The sequence below is a fragment of the Balearica regulorum genome, chromosome 3 (genome assembly GCF_011004875.1).
Source record: "Balearica regulorum gibbericeps isolate bBalReg1 chromosome 3, bBalReg1.pri, whole genome shotgun sequence".
Taxonomy (NCBI): Eukaryota; Metazoa; Chordata; class Aves; order Gruiformes; family Gruidae; genus Balearica; species Balearica regulorum.
This window is the reverse complement of record NC_046186.1, coordinates 94,009,336-94,032,822: the sequence shown is the minus strand read 5'-3', so window position 1 is coordinate 94,032,822 and position 23,487 is coordinate 94,009,336. Positions and strand designations below refer to the sequence as shown.

Below are 23,487 nucleotides of genomic sequence, written 5' to 3'. Positions count from 1 at the left end.
AACAGAGATGAAAGTCATGCTTTAATTTCGTATCTTCCAGAAAACATGCCAGATCCTTTGCATATGCGCACACAGATACATAGTGTCTCACTGAAAATGGATTGGAACGCCATACCTGGCAGGCGGAAAGGTTGTTGGTGCAGTGTTATAAGCTGAAGATAAGAATTAATTTTTTCTGAAATCTCAGAAGTCACAACCACTGATTTTAATGGACTGTATAATTGTAGTGTTTAAACCAAGATTAAGTTTTACAGTAACCATGTCTAGCACAAGATGTACTATAGATTACCGATGGAGAGAATCCCATTTTAAGGAACTTAATTTAAAGCAGGGTTGCATAGAACACTTTTAGTTTTAAAAACTTCTCTTCTCTTACCTCTTCTGTTGGCTTTTTATCATTCTCTTCAATACAGACAGATGTCAACTTGCTGCCAGTATTGACTGCATCAACCTCTTATCATTTACAGATCATACAAGTGTGCTTATACCTCTTCAAACATATTTAGCCCTGTGGTAGGCTGGGGATCCCACCATCACCAGGTATTGATTTATGGGTATAGTGTGGTGACCAATGGGACATCTTGTTCCTATATTTACAGAACTACTTAAATGTACGGCTGAGGCCACACGGAATTATCCAGCACCTTCAGCCTTCAGGACAAAGCTTACTTGCCAAATCGAAGTCTACCAGTATTACACATTGTTTCTCTGCTGAACGTTTTACCTTTGTCATGGAAGCTGGTGTCAGATATATTCTCCTGACTGTTGCTGCCTAAAGATCATTCTGTCCTATTAGCTGAAGTCCATACACATGTTTAAAACCTCTTATATGCTTTACTTTTCATAAGCCCCAAGTCAATCAACTGATATTTTGCAGTTGATAAGTGTATAATCTAAATTATGAGCTGCCAAATAAGGCAATTCATTAATTCCCGCACTTCCAATAAAGAAGTTCTCAGGTGTCTACCTTCCCTCAGCCCATTCTGTACACTTCTTTGGAGGTGAAGGGAAACGTCCATTATGGAGGATCCTACCAGTCAGGAGGTCAGTTTATGATCATTTTATTCAGAGGATCTTCAGAAGAAGACAAAACTTTTCTCATGGACACAGCCTGCTCTCCAGGTGTGTGGCTGTGGGCTTGGATTGCAGTCCCGAACCACAGCTCTGTCTCCACAAACCTGCAGCAAGCTTAAGGTTGGGGTCAAGGTTCTAGTGATTCTTGTGGCAGGTGAATCCTAAGCAGCAGCAGCAGGACATACTCTATTATTTCAATAACATCCAAGCTCTGCATGGTCCCTACTCCTTTTAACTCTGTGTTATGTAAAGATATTGTTTGTACATTTCCATTCTAGCACTAACCCTGTTCAGCTTACTGCCAACATGCTGTGGATACAGAAAGGGACTTTTTCGTCTCCCATCCAGCTTACCTTGTTCCCTTTCCAACAGTACTGTTTTCAGCTGTATCCCTACCCAGCTAGTTTTTATGTCATTTGGACCGTCTCCTTCCTCACATCCTTTCCTCCTCCTCCTGGCATTCTTTAGGCAATGTAAAAAGCCACAAAAGAGGCCAGTCTGCGTAACTGACCCTCCTGTCTGCCACATGCCTGCACCGAAAGTTTATCTTTTTGTCCTACTCTGTTTAGCTCCAGCAAGCAACCACTTACAATCTTTTCTAAATAAAATGAAGTCACCAGCCATTCCTGGCAATCACCCTGCATGTTGCTTGATGATGAGAATGAACTGTCACTAACTGTGCTCAAGGACACAAGGAACTACCTAGGACACACCTACCTAGAGCCAGCATAGCTACCTAGGACAAGTCCCTCTGGGAGCACACACAGAATTTCTTAATGCCAAATTCTAAAATGTTTCTCTTCACTGTTCCAGTGCTGTGGACAATGTGGACAACATGGCCACTGTGTGCTTTTCCAGTGACACTGCTGCTTGCTCTAGTTCGCTTCTGCTCCTTTACTAAGGGGGATGATAGTTAGATGGTGAGAGCAGCCACGTATTTTCTACGCATCTCCCTCCTTTAACCCTTGTCACTATTGAAAAAAACAGTAAAGTTAGGAGCTGTTGGACAGGTGAACAAAGGGATAAATTCAGACTGAAACACCCACTGCTTTTAAGTTGCTAACCCAATATCTGAATGTATCATTCGGTTGCTTTGTCCATCTCTCCCTTTCCCATAACTTCTGGTAAAACTATTTCCTTTCTCCCAGCCTTCATTTCTCTCGCCTACTACATCTGCAAAATGTTTCGGATGCCAGGTGCCTTCCAACAGATAACAGAATATCATGGAAGACAAAGTGATTTTCACCTCGATTCAGGCACGTAGCTGAAAATGTCACATCTGACTGAATGAAAACTAGACAATTCTCCAGAACAGTAAAAGGAAATTTCTTTCTTTCTCTTCAATGCTGCCACTAGATCCTAGCAACCATTCTTTACTTGTGCCTGTTTCTAAATTTTTCACTGAAACAATAGGGAATTCAGCAACCCTTCCTGCTCAGTACTCACTGGCTTTTGAAAGGCTGGTCAGCATTCAGTGAAATTCGGAATACGGAGAAGAGCAAGCCTTGGTCTATGCCAAATCTGCTTCTCATGTACCAGAAAAATATGCTAGTTATTCACATATTCTTTGCTCTTACTTATCCACCTGAGACTAATCTGAATGGTGAGAACTGCATTGTACACAGTATATATAATTATGATTGCATACCATCAGCAGGACTGACTCATACTTGGATTGTGAAGACCCAGAACTTTTGCAAGAGGACAGACAAGGACAGAACATAATCCAGTGGCAGCAACGAAATCACACAATCAGCATTTACACATACTTCCTATACAGCAGAATCAGATTGCTCACCATTATTTTTGTTCTTAAGTACAGCAAATTACACCATCTTAGTAAGATTACAGCTGGATAAATGTTTTCTTCCCTCCCCCCCCTTCTTTTTTTTTTTCCACACTACGGTCAAATCTGCTCCCACCAAGCTCTCCCAAACTCCCACAGAATGCAAGCCAAATGCAAAACACAGCATTAGGCATGATGATGACAATTTTCCAACTATCACTGTATAAACTTAGGACTATTTTGGGCCTGATCTTTGAGAAGTATTGAATGTTAACTTCAACTGGAGCACCAGTTGCATACCTGAAAAATGCAGAACTACAAGATGGACACCCAAATTCTACATACTCAGAATATCTATAGAAAATACCATGGCAAGTTTATGGAGTTTATGTCTTCAGAAGCCTGGACAAAAGGGCTAGGAGAGCATTTTCTAAGCAGCATCTAACCTTTTTTGTTGGAGAGAGAGGGAGAGAGAGAGAGGAAGAAACTAAAAATATTCCATGCTGTTCCCATGGGGGGGCAGGGAAGAGAAGACTTTTTCATTATACATAAGTAAATATATAATTTCAGGGCCCTGACCCAAAATAACCTCTTATACCAGCATAAATAAATTTGTCTGTAACTGTTAGCATTGCAGCATGGAAAACATAAACCAAGCGAAATGAACAATTTGGAGAAACTACTTATCTCCTCTTATGTTTGCTACAATGTGGCCTTTTAGGTATCACGATTTCAAGCTGTAATAATGGTATATCAGCTGAGTTGTGCAAGCATTTTTGCCTCCTTGACACCAAATTCATCCTTTAAACCACTACAAGAGTGAATCCAAGAAAAAACCTCATATTTTTAAGAGGAATCTCTCACATCATTAAGCCTACTATATTGTTTCTCAAAGTAACCACTTGCTATAGAAAGGAAAATATCAAGTAAAAAACCATCAAGACACAATTATAGGAACTTAATGATAAACCATACAAAATGGCCAATATTTCTTCTCAGGTATGCTGACCTACACAAGGAATAATGGGGTAAACATCATGAAATTTATACTTCTGTGAGATGAGAAAAAAGCCTAAATTCATTATATGGAACTATAAAAGAATGAGATGGTGTCTTATTTGAATCTCAAGTTTTATTCTTCCAGCGAGAACACATTCTCTTCATTAAATGATGTAGAAGGAAACGTATGTCATTTTAGGCTTTATTTTACACTGTATTTACTATGTTGCACAAATTTGGGAGCTACTACTTCAGCCTGCAATATTCATTAGCAGGTGCCATTAATCAAACAGCTCTTTTACACTGAAAAGACCCAAGGACACCACTAATCAGGAAACGTGTATTTGCTGCATTAGGGACACTCTTGCTGCATTTTGTTGTTTCCCATTATGCCCTGTGCTTGTCATAGGCCAGAGTTTCTGAATTTACTGTGCCTACTTGCATTTAAAACAGTAATTTTTAAAGCCATATGCCTGCCTTCCATACCTAGACTAAAGATACTGGAATGACCCGATGTCAGCATCAAGCTAACAAATCATCCCAAACATCTGAGCATGAAGTCATTCTGTTAACAGAAAAAGGAACAGATGGTGGTGGGAAAAAAGCAAGTTAACTCCACAATTGCTGGCATTTTCCAAACATCCAGCTGAAGGAATGCCGTGGTTTGCAAAGGGCAACATCCTCCCACTGTGACTTACCAGTGTTATGAGATTTCCACTGAGCCACAGGCTGACTGAAAGCAAGCCTATTTTCAGAGGATTCATTTGAGAAATTCCACATTTCAGACTGTTTCACCAGCAGTCTCCTGAGCTGAGGAAGTCCTGCAGTCAATCAGACCAAAAGCAACCATGGATCCCAGGCACTGGGAGGGAACTAAATAACATCATCTGCTACTAGCCTGTTTCAAGGAGTTGGTGTCTCATAGCAATAATACAGGAGACAGTAGGTTGCACAGAGCCTTAGAGTTGCCCCCTTTCCTTATAGGGCCATACAGCTGCTTTCCTAGTTTGATTTATGGTCAGTTCAGAGAATAATAGAACGATTTTGGATCGAAGGGGTCTGGGGAAGAGTGGACCTGCTCAAAGTAGAGCTAATTTCAAAGTTAGATCAGGTTGTTCAGGTCATTGTCAAGGTTTGAATACCAAGTTAAATTAAAATGTTGGCTGCAGACCTGAACTTTGCCATAAACTTCTAAAGCATTGGTAGGAAGACATGCACCAAAAACTGCAGATAAAGTCTAATTCTCCAGCTCTGATGTACAAGGTGGGCACTTTACCCTGTGGTCATCACATATCCCCATCGTTTAGCAAGCAATACACTTGCACTAAGCACTCCAAGTCCCACACTGCTTCTTCAGCTTCCTACTGTCTACCAACTGCTTTTGCTTTTAGGCTGTCACATGTGCTGTGAGGGTTACTGTGCATTTTTCAGACTTCCCGGGGAAGAGTGAGACACACACACCCACACTCCCCCTAAACTCTTCATGCAAAGTTGGGAGAAAAACTCTCATGAAGTCACTTTCAAGCCTTGTCAAATTGGGATTCCTTATAAATGGCTTCTCAAATACTGCAGCAAATCATCTTGTGTGTTCATGTCTGCTGCTCCCAGATAAAGCATGTGGAATTACAACTTTAAAGAAAGGAACTTATAAGGGACACATTAAATGCTCCTTACAGCTATAAATCCATAACCAAAACAGTTTAATATTCCAAATCAGTAACAGACTGTAAGAGTATTTCAAAGAGGAAACAGTACTGCAAGAAGATAGAATTGAAAACAATACAACTTCAAACCACCCACTTCATTTATTATGAGACAACCACGCGCTTGGCACTCTTCATCCAGAAACGATGAACCCCAAAGGGTTTTCATAGCTCAGATCAGACAATACAAAACCAAAAACCCACACTCAGACAACACAATGGTGTGATCTTCAGCTGGTATATTGTATCACTAAATGAGACCAGATGAAGATCCATTTTCTCTCTTCTTTAGGGAATATCTATCTACCTCTGAATATCTCCATGCATGTCTCCTACTTTAAAGTAGGAACCCAAAGAAATGAACACTTTCCTACAGCCAGACTTGCAGAACTGCTGTCTAACTACAACAGATGTAATGCAGCCTCCTGCATTACATCTTAGAGCCTCCACATGAAGCTTTAAATGCACAGAAAAGACCTCAGGGTTTTGGAAGAAAAGCCTTGCCAGTTCTTTTTAGCTGAGAAGTAACTGTCTCTCCATCTTAACCAAACTGAAACAACATTGTACAGCGCAAAAACACAGAACAGAGCAACCCAAGAACAAGCAGTAGGTGCAGGAACTTTCATTCACTTCAGAAAGTTTTCCCCAGAGGCAAGGATGACTCCAGATTTTATATTTGCATTCATCTTCTGCTTCACCCCAGTAGGCTAAGGTAATTATATCAAAAGCAGCTTAGATTTCTCCAGGAGATTTAATATTTTTATTTTTATATATACACACACATATATGAATATTATAGGTATGAATTAATTTTTATATTTACAGTTTTAACAGGAGGATGAAACCAAGGTATAAGGTGAATTGCGCTCTAGAAGCTGGAACTGTAGCTGGCTTTCAAGTAGGGTTTATAGCAGTGATACAGCCTGGGTTTGGATTGGAAATTTTGCTTAGAGCTCTGCAGGAGTCTGAAGGCATGCATGGGCATGGGGGTGGAAGACAGAAGTATCTTACTTTATATCCAGCTGCACAGTATCATGCTATACTTTTTATAGTGACATTTGCTGACAATGCAAACCTGAAGGGCAAAGCTCAAAGAGAAATTCTCAAAGAAAGAAAAAAACCAAAACCTGACATGTAGACATTTTCTTCATTAATGTTAGACAGCCACTATGGGACTAAAGTGGGAGTTTGTGTAATTCAGCTGCAAATGGGGACTGCAGTAAAACTACTAAAAGTTAAAGCCTGACTAAGGCTAGGATTCCCCAGGGCACTCTGAAGCCTAAGGCAGGGCTGGATGTAGCCCTCATGTTAGGAAAACGGAACTGAATATAAAGGTGCTGCGGCAGCATTTGCTGCTGCTTTGTGGGAGAGGTGTAAACCTTCTCTAGAAGAGCATCTGGGGCACTCTGCACATTGACTGCAGCTTCACTGGTTTCAGCACCGATCTGTGACCTCAGACCAAAGGACTTGGACCCCTTAGTGATTGTGTAATGCACAAAGGTGCCTTCCATTCCATCCTTCCCACTCCTTGCAGTGATCTCTCCCAAGTCTGGAGACTTCACCACAAAATCTCTTCTTACAGGAATACCTTAGAAGACAGACAGATACAGCAAGGAAAGAGAATGAACAGTGCTTAAACTGAAAATATATTCAGATTTTTAAGAGTGTATCTTAAAAAAAAGCAACAAAAGGAAAACGACAAGGACAATAATAAGGAAAAAGACAATAATAAGGAAAAGCAGTGTTGTATGCAGCCAAGACGTGTATATAGTGCAGGGAAAAGGTGTGAGAGGATGGCACAGCCAGAACATTGCCAAAAAGTTTCCTAGCTTTGCTACTCTTTCTTTCAGGTAGAGGGGAATACATTTATATATAAACATAATAATAGCAAGTCCTTTGAAATTATACAACAATTTAGCTCAAAGACTTTTAGAAGCCAAGGAGTTTCCTGACTCCTATTCTTATATTCACTTTACTAGGTTTTTTATTCATCAGGTAGATGAAAAAAATATAATTGACATATTAAAAAAATAATTGCAGGGGATGGAATCATAAGGAAATTCTCTTTTCTGCACATTGGCTGTTATAGCACATGGTTCAGATAAATTTTCCTCAGAATTTTTAAAGCCTATTGTGCAAAAGCCTTTCTCTAGATCTGTTTCCCTTAATAGAAAAAGTATAATCAATTTAAGGATTATAAGCATGTACTTTTTTTTTCAGATGTCATAAATGCCTCTTTCTGGAAAGTTGCAGTGTGGTGATTATTGCTTCATTACTTGAGTTTGAATAATCTCACTTGGGTAGGTAAAGCACAATCAACTCAAAGCAGCTACTCTATGGTACAACTAAAATCAGAAAGGTACAAAATAATCCCAAAATATCTAGGAGAGCTCAACATAGTTATTAGGATTGAGCTTTTTGTTGGTTTTGTTTGTTTGGAGAGAAGCTGTATGATACAGCTAGTCCTGTCTGACTGTACTTTGGAAAGAGATTTTTCTCTCAAAGAAACATAGAAGTAAAAAAACACCCTAACTTGTTTAACTGCAAAATGTGTGTACTTCCTACTAAAATCTGCTCAACTGAAGGCTTACAAATTAGTCTCTGGAGGCAGGAAAGGCCATAAAAAGAAAACAACTTGACTTGCTTTCCAAGAGCTTGTAGGATTGTACAGAAGGCAATAAGCTGTTGCCTGCACAATGTAGCCTCATTCTCAGAAAGGCAGACTACATCCAAAGCAACGTCTGCTGAAGCAGTGCAATACCTGTATATTCTACCCTTTCTGGGATCCCAGTATGAGCTCACTTACAGGTGAAATAATTGAGCTGACAACTTTTTCTTTCCATATCATTATTTGATCAGTATTTAATGAGATTATGTACTTTAGTACCAGCTCCTGGTAAAACAGCACAGAATAACAGCAGTTTTCTAAACCTTGAGATCAGAAATTTTACCATTTACAAATAAAAACATCTGAAAGCATGGTCCAGTGCTGAATCTAATTCCAGCAAAAGACATAACTATTAGGAAATCTAGAGATAATTTTACAGGAAGGAATTACAGAAGTGGATTGTATATTTTATGTAAGTCTAAATTTGAGCTGATGGTGAGACAAGAACATTATCCTAAACAAAACCAGAATAAAGTACCTGAATTGGGGGAGAATGTCATCATTTGCACTCTGTCTACATATAGCTTTACTTATAACTCAATATGGTATCAGATGAAGTTCATACTACAGAGAAAGAGGCAATCTAAAACATGTAGTAATAGTGTTTTGGGTAGAGGGTGAGGGTGCCATCAGTGGTGACTGATTAATGGTTCCTCTGATGCAAATTAAGACAACTGCATCTCTCATTGTCTGCTCTGTACTGATTAATGGCAAGATAGAGGACAGCTGAGACTGAGAACACATTAATATTTTCCAACAGAGCAGCCAGCCTTTATTTCTTGCAAATAGCTACTCCACGAATGAGTGAAGCATTCACTATAGCTGCTAGCTGAAACTATTCCTGTCGATCAAATTATTGGTGATTTGCTTTGAGTACTAATGGGTTCAGATATGAACCTAGACTGGCCAAAAGTGACCAAGGCAAGCATGGGTGTATAATACTGTGTGGATGCTCCTCTGTAAATATCACCCACAATCATGAAATTTCAATCCACAACTGAATCTCCTTTGAGTACCATGGAATGTTGACTGGAAAGCTGTGCCCCTGGCATATAACTTTAAATGTACAGACATACATGTTTTCCTCCCTTTCTTCAGAAAGGCTTGGTATCAGAAGCAGGTGGAATGAGTTTTTGATACAACAGTGACTTTCTGCTACCACATTGGGAACAAGTACCGTAGAAGATTAATCGGAAGTGTAACTGCCAAGATAAACGGACAATGGCTGATCTTCATTTTGGCAATTGACATTTGTTTACTTAAGACAGTCCACTAATCTCACCACCTTTGGAGCAAAGCAGGAAGCTCTGACCTTCCATTACTTTTAGACTAGAAAAGGCAACTGAGATTAATGATTGTGAACAGTTGCTTCAACCTGCACTTCTTGACCTTCTAGTTCATAGTATTTTCACTTGCCGCCTTACAAATCATAGAGCCCTCACTTCCCAGGAAACTCAAAGAACCCAACACTGGCAAGACAGAGCTCTCCAGGAACTTGTCCTGGATGGCTGACAGCATTCTGTCAACTGAGGAATTGGGCCCTTCGTGGCTAAAATTAGATTAAAAATTCTTCAGGGAAAAGAGCTTTCCTCTAAAGGGAAGCCTGCAACAAGCTTCTCTGTCACTGTAAAACAATGATGATAGGTGGATTAGGTAGTAGGCTAGAGAGAGAGATATGTCATCACTGATCTTTGGACTGCTTGTGAGGGAAACAATGAGTAACATTGGACAGTTAAGGTTTCAAGTAATTTAAAGCATCTACAATGTAATGAATAGACATCTGGCAGCAGTATCCTGTTCCAGTTAGCACATCATTTTGGATAGCTGGAGTTCAGCTAACTGAGGTTGCACTATAAATGCATTATAAAGATTTTCCAGTATGCAGCTCCTTTAACTCTGGAGGTCTTCAAGATTCCTATATCAAATCCACTGCTTAAAAAAGAAGAAAAAAAAATGTGTAATGTAGTGAATCCAACCAACATATTAAATACATTAAAGCCTGAATCTTCCTGCCAAGGCTGACTGGTCTGGGATGTGGAATGTGTGGTTCTCTAAGACAGCTACAAATAGATCTTCTCCCACCAGAGCTGAAACAGCCAGCTGAGCTGGCCAGCAAAAGTGTAAAGCAGACATTAATCACAGCAGCCTGCACCTTCCCTCCACTTGCAAGCTCTGTGTACCAGCAGGAGGAAGAACAGAGAGCACCAAACACAGCTGAGGCTAGACTGCTCTTACGCACTACCTGAATTATTGCTAGCTCAGAGGCACTGTAACTAGTTTGTTGCTATTAACTTTCCTGTGTGATGCATTTTAACCAAAAGCAACATACATGCAAAGCACCCATCTGACTGGTTTGTCTGAGGTTCTCTCTGATTACATGGTAAGAAAGCTAATTCCCCCCCCCCCCAGGAGGAAAGAAAGTCAGCAAACACAACCTCAGAAGGACCATCATCAGGGTTTCCATCTGACATCTTCAGTACTGAAATCTTAATCTCCTCTTTCAGCTTCTGTTATGTGGATTCACATATAAAGACTGATGCTCTGATAGCATGACTTGCACATTTGGAAAATAAAACTAACCAACACACTCATCACACCTTTTTTTCCCCAAATATATATTGTTAATGAATAAATGCTATTTGGGCTATCTTTGTTTCTGACTGTTTCCTTTCTAGAGCGGCAAAACATTTCCACCACGCCACTCCTTCAGAAATTCTTTTCCAAGTTTCACAACAGTGATACAACTTGTCCTTTGACCATCATTCTTCCAGTGACAAGATACCCAGAATGATACATCAGCCTCTGATGCACTGCCCCTCTCACCAGTTTGTCAGAAATTTGAAGACCTTGAATGGAGAAGTATAACACAGAAATTGATAGAGCAGATCTTCTTCACTTTCCAGTGCAATACAGAACATTTCCTACAAGCTCTGGAAGACCTTAAACTACCAAGTTTAAGACATCACTATTATTATGTACTTTAAAGATATTTGAAGCATCCCAAAAGATTTCGTAATAAATTTTCTATTCTAAGCAACCTACAAGAGTTTTTAAAATTCCTTACAACATTTCCATAATAGCTTTCCTTCCATCTCAAAGAAAAAAGAAAACCAAAACCAAAACAAAAACAAGCCCCCCCCCCAAAAAAAAAAAAAACCAAAAACAAAAACCCCCAACCCAGTAACCATAAAGCCAAAACCAAAACATGTAAAAGATTCAAAATGGGACAACGTACGATTTTAACTTGTTAACATTCTCTTCAGAAATTACACATATATAGACTACTTATAAGAAAATTGTGCCATATTCATGCTGATAAAAATCCTTACATCACTTAATCATTTCCTTGAGTAAACAGCAGATAAACACAGAGTTCAAATCTAGATGTATCAGTAATTATGTACAGGTACACAGAATTTATTGGTGAGCTACTTCAATCAGGACAACGGTAGTACCTTCTTTTTGCTGCAGTAAATCTGCCATTTCTTCTCTGGAGGGAGTGCAAACATCGCCTCTCTGTTCTTGTCTGTGAGATCCAATTCATCCTGGAGATTGTGAAAGAAAAACAGAAAAAATACAGTCAACAGCTGCATTGGTAACTTCATAATAGATTGAGAGGAAATCTAGACCAAGTGTGTTGACTATCCTTCAGTCAAAAGGCAGAGGACTTACTGGCTCCCAAAGACCATTAGCTTAATAATTTTTACCTTGCTACTGTGAATTCTCCCTGTCAGAGCAAAGCCTATGAAGAGACGCAGTCTGCACAACTCCCACGTCAAACTTCCATTACTAGTGATTATCAGGATGGGAAAGATCACATGAAAGGCATGAAGTGAAAAAACCCAAAGCACTGGCTTACGTGACACAGACACTCCTTACAAACTCTTACAGAAAGACTAAAAAATTCAGTACGCCTTTTTTCCTGGCCTGCAGTACAAGCTTGGTCTTCCATAGAAGGAGAACTGTGGAATCACTGTATATTTTAAACAAAAGTCATGAGACAGTTGTCTAGTGGCAGTAATGTCAACAACAATCTATAGAAATGAAATGTTTGTCTAGATGTTTGTCGTCTGAATCACACAGTCCCCACCAAAAGACAACCAGCATTTCAGACATGAAGGACGTATCTCTGCACATCATCACATCAGGTTGAACAGACCAGCAAATTCAGTCTCTGTTAAGAAAAGTGAGTTCAGTGAAACATACCATTTTAGAGCCCAGCCAACCTGACACTTGTAAAATGAAGGCTAATGCTGTGATCTGGAACCAACTCCCAACTCTACCACAAGCTTCCTCTGGAAACACCACTGAATTCCCCAGCTTTGGTTTCTCTTCTGTAAAAGGTGGATAACAATAGACTCTCTTCTTATACAAATGTGTGTCTAAAATCAAAGCAGAGACTGCTGCTATCCTCTGTGTTTATTCAGCACTGACCAGAACAGGGCTCCAACCACAGCTGCCAGTTTCAGGTGCTAATGAGAATTAAACAAATAAGAACGGTCCTTCACAGCAAGCAGCCTGCATGAGCAGGACAGATGAAGAAGTCTAAATGAGGAGTTTCAGCAATATAAAGACAAGCTTCCAATAACATTTCAATGAATCAGTTTTGGGCACAGTTTCTTTTTCTTATGTATATTAAAGTGTTTGAAGAAAGATGTGTCCAGGGGTCCAATATCAAGATGACGCTGCAGCACTAGAAACGCTGCACATGCAGATTGTGGCACCCACACTACCTAGCCCAAGCAGAGACAATACCTCTTTAACTCAGCCCAACAATGGCTCATTTGGAAAGCGTTCAGGGCTGGGAAACTTGTGAAAACAGTGAGCTAAATTGCACACTGAGCCTGGTAGCGGCTGCTGACAGATTAAAAGCCCATAGAGATTTAAGCTGCAAAAGGTACAAAAGAAATGCAAACAGTAACAAGGTGAGGTCAGTGCCAGCAGCCCAAAGGTAGAAGAAGCTGGAAGGTTTTTTTAAACAAGAAAAATTTAAAGGCAAAAAAAAAAAAATCCAAAAAAAACCCTTTAGCTGTGCAAAAAGAGTGCAAACCATGTGGAAATGTTTAGGGTGAGTTCCAAACAAGGGGGCAGCCAAGCGAGGCAAGGAGTTTTATCCTTGCTACATACAATTAGAAAGCTCAGGCCAGGATCACATTCTTGGGGGGAGAGGGAGAGTGCAACGACATGTAAGGTCTTAAGACAAGCAAAAGAACGTTGTTGGAGGTCAAGCATGTGGGAGGGAAAGGTGGGGCAGGCAGGGAATCAGAAATGCCAGGTTTGGAAGAACCACTAAAGAGACCAGAATACACAGCTGAAATGAGCTGGCTGGACTCAGCTAGAGTCTTAGAAAAATTATGATTGTTTTATTGAACTGCTTAATGATTTTAGCTTTTTGGTTGGTTGGCTGGTTTTGGTTTGGGTTTGTTTGTTTGTTTTTAAATAAAGAGCAACTAACCTTGTTTTCTAATCCATACTACTCTTACTGGAGTCTGATGGTAGATCAGACAAGCAGCAAAAGCTCTTCCCAGAAGCTCTGCACAAAACTGAGTTATGATCTCAACCAATATAGTTCAAGACAACCATTTCATCCAAAGAACGCTCCTATTGATTAAAACCACCCAGAGGGCAGGATGCTGCCACTTAGCAGCTTCTAGACACTGCCCTGGACACTGGCAGTATCAGGGACATAAAGAGCACTCTGCCCTCAATGGGGCAATAACAATATGCAACTTTCAGTCATGTAATTTTGCGTCCTGATAGCATGACATTCTTGTCAGGACAGAAGCCTAGAAAGGTACTTTGAAGAGATGGAAGATCCAGTGGGAAGAAAGCACATCCACACCCTACTTTGTTGTGACTCAAGACAGTAGATTAAACCAGAAAAACATTAGAAGTCATCACATTAGCTCAAGTAACATAGTAACAGGGAAACCGCTCAGGGTTGCAGGCATAATGTGATCACCAGAGGCAGTCCCAAACACCCCTGACTGGCAAACAGCACACAGAGGATGGATAACCCTTCCCTTTGAAACAGGTAGTGTTTGTCTTCATTAGGAGGCAAAACACTGAGTTCTAACCCCTGGGTCAGATGGGCAGGTAGCAAGCATGAATATTCAGCAGTGAAAGAGATGCCTTCTCCAGAATGTAAAGCAGCAGTCAAGCTCTTCAACACCATTTCCCGAAGTTAGCCTTCAGCAAGAGTGCTCCTTCACTCAGAGGAAAAAAGGAGTGGGAGGAACTCAAGAGGCCTACATGCCCCCCTCTACCTATACCAGTAATCAAATCCTACCCTATAAAGAACCAAGAAATCCCTGCAAAATACAAGAGACATGAACTCTTCTTCTGGAACCCTCCAAATCATCTTCCCTCTCCCATCCCCAGCCCCTTTCTATAGAAGGTCAGAAGACCACCATGACTGCACAGGAGACCCTTGGTTCTAGCTAAGAAAGAAGATCCTGGATCAGGCAGACCATTTTCCTATTCTTATTCAGGATCCTGACAGACAACACAAAGAAACTTGCTGCTTTGGAGGAAAACAAGAGGAATGACAGAATAAATTTCAGAAGAATAATTTTCTCCATGAATAGGTCATTCTGACCTAACAACAGAAGCAGATCTGTCAGTATGTAGAACTTCAGACTCTAGAGTTAGCTCAGTGACAGCAAGCAGCTATTGAAGGAGAAAGGAATTGCAAAGGTTGGCAGGAAAGGGGAAGAACTATAAACTCTGAATGCAGTCATCAAGACTGGGGTTGGAGCCAGGCTAAGGAAGCCGATGTGACCCAACACCCAGTGAGCAAACGTAAAGGGCAAGAAAAAAGGATCAGTCAGAACAAAGGGAGGATACACCCTCCTCCATCACCTGTGCCAGTTTCCCAACAGAAACGTAGAACTCCTCTTCTGCGCCTTGGATGGGCGGCTCAGTTCCAGCAATTCATGCCAGCATGACCCTGCACAACAGAGCTCAGCCTCCTGGCTCTTAAAAATACTTGAAGTTGCTAGTGTTCTCATGAAACACAGATTAAAAAGATATTTGCCAGGCTGGCCTGAGGGAGATGTAAAGTACCTCCAGTTAATATTCCTTACATTTCTCTCCTTTATCTATTTCCTATTTTATTTTATTTACTGAGAGAGGGATACATTCAAGTTAATTTCACTTTCATGTGGGCTTTTTTTTTTTTTTTTTTTTTTTTTTTTTACTTACACAGATTCAATTTCAATGATAAAACATTTAAGGTGTACTGGAGCTGGATTTGAGGTTCAAATATTTCCAAGTCCAGCTCTTAGGCCAAAAGCAAAGATGGCCTCCATTCAAAATGGCTACAACCCAAGGAAATAAGAGACAGAGAGAAAGAAAAGGAACAAGGAGGAGGAATGGGTAGGAAACATAAAACCAGAATTTTGTGGGATTTAAAGCCACATTATGTCTCTTGATTTTGAGAACATTAATCAAAGTGTGAAAGCTGGATTTGATGCTGGGTAGCCATTGGCTTGATAACGATAACACCCAAAGCCCCAGAAGAGCTGGACAGAAAAGCATTGTCGCCTTGACTGGGCAGCACTTTTCTTAGTGATGTGAAATTAAATTAATATAGACAAAAAGTAATATTTTGGTAATGTAGAAGAGTGGTTCTCTTGGAGAGAGAACGACTAAAGAAGAACCTTTATTGCCTACCAAAACGCTGCATCTCTAAAGGAGAGCCTTTAATGCCTACCAACATCTCTGTACTGAAATGTGTATGCCATCTCCACCATTCAGTCATCTATGAAAAGGTGGGACAGAGTCAGAGGATAGCTGCTCCTTCACAAGGCTACTTCACCTGACCTTGCAAGACAACTTATACAGTCCATAGGAATTTTGGAATTTAAAAGTGGAAAACTTAAGAGTTTGAAAGGCTAACTTAGTAAAATACTGAAAGACACAATGAGACTACCGATTTTCAACACACTGATGCTGAAACCACAGCAGGGGTAGGACAGAAACCTCAAGACTAGAAGTACAGAGAGAGAGTATCAGGGCTTCAGGGCTCCAGCACCTCTTTGCTTTAAGTCAGAATGCTGGAGATCAAGAGCCCCAAACTCAGTTCTCCAGAGATACTTAGATCCTCATGGGAGATTTCCTCAGTTCTGGTTTCTCACTCTACTTGTCCCACTTCCACTGGCTGCCAGACTTCCTGGTCACCAGGAAGCTTCACAGTGACTGAAGGTCAGACAGCTGCAAAAGCCCTGCAAGTACAAAGCCATAAAGCAAACTCTGTAGATGGTCAAACACTTCCCAACTCCCTGCCTCAAAAAAAATGGCTGATTCTGTTGTGACGCAGGTGAGATAATGTCCCTTTCAAGATGGGGATAGCATTGGTATTTGCAAATATATTTTGCGTAGCTCCAAAATTTTCCTTTTGCTTAGTCACACCAGTATTATCCTTAATAGTTCTTTGTGAGTCATCCAACAGGGAACAAAACTGAGAAAGTAGGAATCATATTAGGATTCCTTTACACACTCTAGAAAATCTCCATGCTTTGAAGACTTTCTATTTTAATAACTTGCTTGCACATACTCATCTCAAAAATTTAGGTTCCAAGGGTATGTTCATTTCTACATTATGACCTTGCACTTTATGAATTTGAGTTAAATGCACTGTTCTTATCTCGCTTTCCGTTCACGTCCCTATTCCTTCTTTTTTCATTTTTCTTCGCACACCTACCTTTGCTTTTTTCCCCTCTCTAATCTTTTTCTCATTCCCCCGACCCTTTTTTCCTGTCATACACAAATGCACTCTCCCTTACCCACCTCATCAATCATTCTCTCTCAGTCTCTTAACAGCATCAAACCCACCCAAGTTACAAAATCAAGTATAATACACTGTTGCCAGTATAATAAATTCCCTATGCAGTATGATACCTGTTGCCTCAGGTTCCCCGAGGTCATTTATATAGGTGTCCATCACCACGTCCCCAAAAGGGCCATATTCCAGCTCCACTGATGCTCCCAAGTGGCATAGCACAGCTGACGGCCTTCTGCCCTGAATGACTTTATTTAAAATCTTGTACAAAGTAAACAGTGATTGTGACACACCACAGGATCCCATCCAGCGTCCACTGGCAGACCTCAGAGAAGGTTCATGTTCACATGCAATCACTTTGAGGGAATAGTTTATGGTGGGCTAATCAACGGAGAAGTACAATTCAAGCTGACATGAGATGAATGGCACTGACATGTCTGAGACTGTAGAGGAAGGGGAAGCAGTGGAAAGAGATCAGGGAGGAGGCTGTCAGCAGCGCACTACAAGCCTTTGCAATAGAGAATCCAATCCAACATAACTATTATAGCTTTAACAAGTGAACTGAGTAGGACTGCATTGCTAACACATCATTTATAGTGCCTGAAAGCTACACTTTTACAATAACAGTCCCAAGACTGTTGTTATGTTGTTATTTTTCAGTTCATGCTGCCTATGCCAGGTTCTGTTAGCAAATAACAAACAGGTTAGTCTGGTGGCTCACGTTTGAGCTGTGCCTCTGTCTACCAGGGAGGGAGGTTGGGGAGGAGTGGAAGGAGAGACACAGGACCAGAGGCAGCTGTCCAAAAAGCTGCTTCAGAGATACCTTCAGTGAGTGAATAATAAAAAATAAAAATCAATCTTCTTCAGATCTGTGTCTCTTTGCAAAGAGTTTATGAATCCTCGAATTAGAAGAGATAAACCTTCCCTATTTAATCACAGTGTCCACCTCCAGGGGACAGTATAGGATTGTTCCCCTACAGTTTTCCTTCCATTGCTTTGTTCAATCCAGCTCACTAGGCTGACATGTAAAAGGCAGCCTGCTGGAAGAGTGCGCATTTCCAATACTGAGGAGGTCAATACAGCATTCTGAAATACTGCCTGCCCAAACTGTCACTGAAGGAGGTTCATTCGCCCGCACAAACTGCCTACACTCATGCACAAACTGGAGCAGAGCAAAAAAAAAAAGTACCACTCAGCAAAGCTCCCTAAAAAGAGAAACATTTCGCAGGCTTTACCTAATATCCAACTGCAGACGCTGGAGTGTCATCGAGGCAGACATTGAGAGGAGTGAAACAGAGACTCCTTCTCTAAACCACAACTAGCCCTACCTTCTCCGGGCTGTACCTGGCACAATTGCATGGCTGTGCCTACTGCAGAACTTGATGGCAGATGCTCTTTCAACAGGCAACAGCACTACCACCCACACCACTAGAACATCTCCAGGTACAGCACACTGGTTAGAAGTTCCCACTTGGGTACCTGATACATGTCCCAGGTCCACTGATAAATCAAGAAGAAAAAGCAAAACCACCCCCAAAACAAACTGTCCCCTCCTCGCCACCCCCACTCCCCCAAGCTCTTCCACCTCATCCTAACCCTTGGAATTAAAAGCAGCCTTTGTAAACCACACAGAAACAACATACCATATGAGGCTGGAGAGTAACACTTTGATCCGTTTCCCAATTGATAAGAATTACTGGAAAACATCACTGGGTTTCCATGAATTTGCACACACATAGCATGCGTACGTGCAGATATGTATGCCCCTCGTACCTTACATACACAAGAACTCTATACCTAAGACTCATCACATAACACCTGCCTATACCTACAACATTTTATCGTTACATTTGTGCATGATGAAACCACTGTGACACATGAATTGGTCACACAGCCTTGCTGGCATAGGAAGCAATGTTTACATTTCAGCTACTGCCACAGATCTGACTGTAAAGCAGAAAAGCAGAGAAACAAAAGGCTGTGATTCCCATTATACTCTTTTTTCCTTCTTGTTTTAAAACCCCTTCAGTACTAGGGGCCTAAATCTTTTGATGCTCAGTCATAACAGTACAAGACAGAAAGCACCTGATGTTCAAGTACTGGAAGATGTGTTTTTCTTCTACCCTGCCAACACAGAGGCTCAGCAGCAGAGTAAGAATTTCATCCATCAAGGGCACTGCTTTTTGGCAGAGAAATTTATCTCACAAAAAGTCAAGTAACAACCCTTCCACCCCCAAACACACAGCCCCACTGTACTGCTTCCTTTTTTCCTCCTTAATCATTGGTTGATTGCTTCTTTGCTTCCTGGAGAAGAGCTAAATCCTCTCTCTCTTCTATTCCTCAAAGTTTCCCGTGACTTGACAGCATAAAAATACCTATAACCAGCAAGGCCTGTTGTGGCAGTCCCCTTTCATAGGCCACTAGAAGCATTGGCTGTTCTTTTTTCTGCCCTTCACAGGCAAACTGCATGCATGAGACAACAATCAGCTGGGCCAAATAGAAAGAATGAGGAAAACCAGTACCTGTTAATGCAATAATACACACAAGTGTTTAGAGAGAGATAGATCGTGACTTAAATACACATTCGTACATATGCAGGGTTGTAATATGGGTAGAGCAAAAGGGACGATCCATAGATATGGATAGGCATATGAGGATAATAATGCAAACAGTTGACTATCATCGCTGCTTTTTTCTGTGATGGGCTGCATGTCCATGCCAGTGAATTGGAATGAGCCCGATGAGAGGGATGGGGATGAAAACTGAATAGTCGGTCTCATGTCTAATCTAAATCCCTGCTGCTGCAATTTAAGCTTATTACTTCCGGCCCTATCAACCACAGACATGGTGAGCAGATTTTTTTCCTTCCTCTTGATAACGGCTTTCAAGCCTATTAAAGGCTGTTGTAATGTCTCTCCTCAGTCATCTTTCTTGAGGCTAAACAAGCCCAGCTCTTTCAGTCTTTCTTAGAGGTCATGTCCTCTGGACCTCTCATTCCTCTTCTAATTGACTTCCGGGCTCTCCCTGGTCAAAGTACATCTTTCTTGGAGTAAACTGTTCAAAAGTGGGGACAGCGTTCCAGCTGAGACCTTACCAATGCTGAGAACAAGAATTACTTCATGCGTATTCCAGACTGCATTCCTGGTTATATATTCCATGAAGACAATGATTTTTTTATTTTTTTTTTAATAAAAAAACCTCAAACCCTGCATGACTTATGTCCACTCATGATCCACTATAATCCCTAGTTTCTTCTCTGAAGAAGTGTACCCACCTGGCTGCTTCCCACCCTGAATTACCAGACTTGCTCCTAAAAGGAGCATATTTTAACTGTCCCTGTTGAATCTCATCCTTTTCCACACAATTTCTCCAACTGCTTTTAAGCTTGTCTTTTGACATATCCACAGTTTTTACAGCCTAGTGACATTTGGAAAGTTAATAGGTGTGCTCTGTATTCCACTATTCAGTCAATTAAATGAAAACAACAAACAGAAATGAAGCCTTTGAACCTCTGCTTGATACATCTTTTCACTGTGACAGATTGCAAGTTCTCTAGAGCAAGTACCACCTTAACCTCCACATTCTGATTATATACAGTATATGAAATACCTCTTCTCAAACAGAGCTTCTAGTATCACTATATACAACACTAAATAACAATAAAATCTGCTGTTTCAGCACAGTGCCTATTCCCCGCCCCTCATTTCCTTTCCTTCTCCTCCCCTCATTTCCCTCTCCCTTCCCCCTCCCTGTGCCAGGTTTGTTTTTCATGCCAAAGTCCATTAGATGAGACCCTGTATGGGAAGGTAGGTGTGGGAGAGGTTATTAGGAAACTGCCATCTAAACTGCTACCTTTCCGGCTTCCCCACCCTCTCCCTCCCTACAAAGTCTCCTCTGTTCTGTTTTAATACTAATGAGTTCAGAGGAGGTTTCTAGGCTGGAGCAATTCACAGTCTGGACTGTGCCAAAGCACACAGGCACACACCTCTCTGATCGCTTCCTGCCCAAACACAGTCCTGCTGGCTCAACCCTCAAAATGTGGGCTGGGAATTGTTACTGCGGCCCTGTGCCAAAGGCAGGCTGAATTTCCAGGGGCGTCGCTGCCACCTACTCCTCTCCTCCCAGCTTTATCCTCTTGTGTGCATCCTATTTGCCATATGTCCCTATGGAGGAAAACAAAGGTAAGTCAGAGCTTGGCTGACCTTTAAATCTCAGTTAAAATATTATGTAAAAGGGCAGGAGGAACTGAGAGGTCAGTTAAGAATTTAATAAGCAAAATTAACTTCTTATCGAGCTTTGGTTGTGTAGCTCAGACACACATGCTCAAACTTACATGCTGGGTAAACTCAAAGGAACTCAAATAATTCTACACCGTTTCTGGCATTAGTTCAGGTTTACACAGATAGAAGTGAAACCAGAAGCTGGCTTTAGTTCTTCTCTTGCTGTCTGAATAGTTACTCCAGATTTAGTAGTGCAAACCAGAGATCAGAATGTCCCTAACACTATTAAACTGAGTGGACTTACTCTGGATTTACACCAGTGCAAAATATTAATCAAATTACCTCTTTTAAATCGTAACAGAGACTAAACCTTTCGGCTAGACAGCCTATAACACAGGCTGCTTCTACAGTCTACAGCACAGACTTCAGACACAGAATAGACTGAGCAGCCATCAGTCCCCTTTATGCTAATTGTTAACTTCTACCTCAATAAATGGAGATGAGCTGTGTTTACTACTAATCAGTTCAGTCCACCTAGAAGAACACCCACATAACAGAAGCCTCATATCTCCTCTGAGGGGAGATGGAGGGCAATTCCACAATGCTCTTCACTCACATAAACCGAGTATTTCCATAGTCAAGCACTGAATTGAAGGCATGACGATATATTTGGTTATTCACTCACGCCCTGTCCTGTCTCATTGCTCAAGTATTCTGACAATCAGAACAGCAACTACTGCACTGACCTCACTGGGCTTAAGAAAACACCAGCCAAGATGTTTTTCTCTGAATATTTCTAAAAAGAAGTTATCAGAAACTTTCACAAAATACAGCAACAGGAATAAGAGAAAGATGAGCATTTGCCTTGCAGAATGAACTCATCTCCTAACAACAAATAGTAATTGCATTTACTATCAGGTTAAGCATTTGTAATCCAAAAGCTCTCTTGCATCATTAATGTAGAAGCCAACAACTACACCGACCAACAAATTCATCCAGCTGTTGCTCTCTGTACAAGATGTAATGCTGAAACGCAGCCACTAAAGCAATCCCAATGGATTTTCCATGACTCAGGGATCTCCCTGGACACCTTCCAAACTGGGAAACTGCAATCTGTTTTCCCCTTATAACTTCCTTTGGAGAAGTTATTCTTCAAACCTCCACCTAGTAAACCATTGCATAATATTGTTGTGCATGCTGCTAAATTCTCTTCAAAAGGTGTTTGTGTTATTAGTCTGGGCAGCCTTTCCCTTTATGTGCTCAACAAATGATGGGAAACTGCAAAATGAAAAGGTGCCCTTAAGTGTTTTTAATATAGAAGTGCATAGAATATACAGATGTTGACTAGGGCCCTTTTGCATGCGGCAGCAGGACAACTTGTGAAAGAAAGGAGAGTCTGCCTAGGAAGGTTGTAGAGGCTTGTATCAGATTCTCCCTAAAAAAAGAACAAATAGATAAGAGTGAGGCAATGTCTATGACGGGAGACAGTAGTAGAGATTTGCTCCAAGATCTTCAAGTACAATACATTTTGCCATGGGAAGACTCTTGTACTGCCTATGACCTATGTGTGCTGCATCTTTTCAGCACCTTTTCAATCTGGTTACAATTCTGTACTAGAACTGGTTTAAGAAGCGTCACTATTCCCTGTTTCACACCAGGGAAGCAGACTTACAAATGCATGCAATGAGTTGTATGAGCTTGCAGAGGTACCTAGGAAAAAGATGCAATGCTCTTGAAAGATGTTTTCCTCCCAGCCAGCTTACAGACTTTTCCATTTACAGAAAACGAGGCACCTAGCACTAAAAGCTTTGTGTCAGTGGTGTTCCAGTGCCAGGTGGAAGGCATATGCCTGTACTTCCTCCAGACAAAGCATGCCAAAGACAGAGCAGCTGTGGAGGCGGCCTGGTGCAATGAATGACAGAAGAAGCACCTTCTGACACTTGCCTTCCATGTGCTGCTCCCACTCCATGCTGAGAGAATGAGCAGAAGGGCCACTTGTCTCCTGTATTTAGTGACACTGAAAGCTCCCAGTGCAGAGCAAGGTACCAGGAAACTGCTGACCTGAAAACTTTGTACCCAAAAAGGTGCTACTCCATTGAGCCAGCCTCAGCTGTGGCACCTTGTGCTCCCCACGTTGGAGTCTTGCAGACTAGGCACATGACAACAAATGACCATTTACCTCCAACACTGAAGAGCCATCCCAGATTACCTTAATAGTTTCCCTGAATGATAAGTAACCTTGAGCACTGTTTGAA

At 41.1% G+C, this 23,487-nt stretch overlaps 1 protein-coding gene across 6 annotated transcripts in view; it reads right to left on the bottom strand.

Moving 5' to 3' along the window:
- DAAM2 (dishevelled associated activator of morphogenesis 2) overlaps positions 1-23,487 on the bottom strand; it is a 205,642-nt gene that overhangs the window by 87,657 nt on the left and 94,498 nt on the right. For all 6 annotated transcript variants that reach the window (XM_075749014.1, XM_075749017.1, XM_075749019.1 and 3 more), the window contains one exon: positions 11,686-11,775. In XM_075749014.1, coding sequence (XP_075605129.1) covers positions 11,686-11,775 — 90 coding nt within the window. The remainder of the gene's footprint in view (positions 1-11,685; positions 11,776-23,487) is intronic.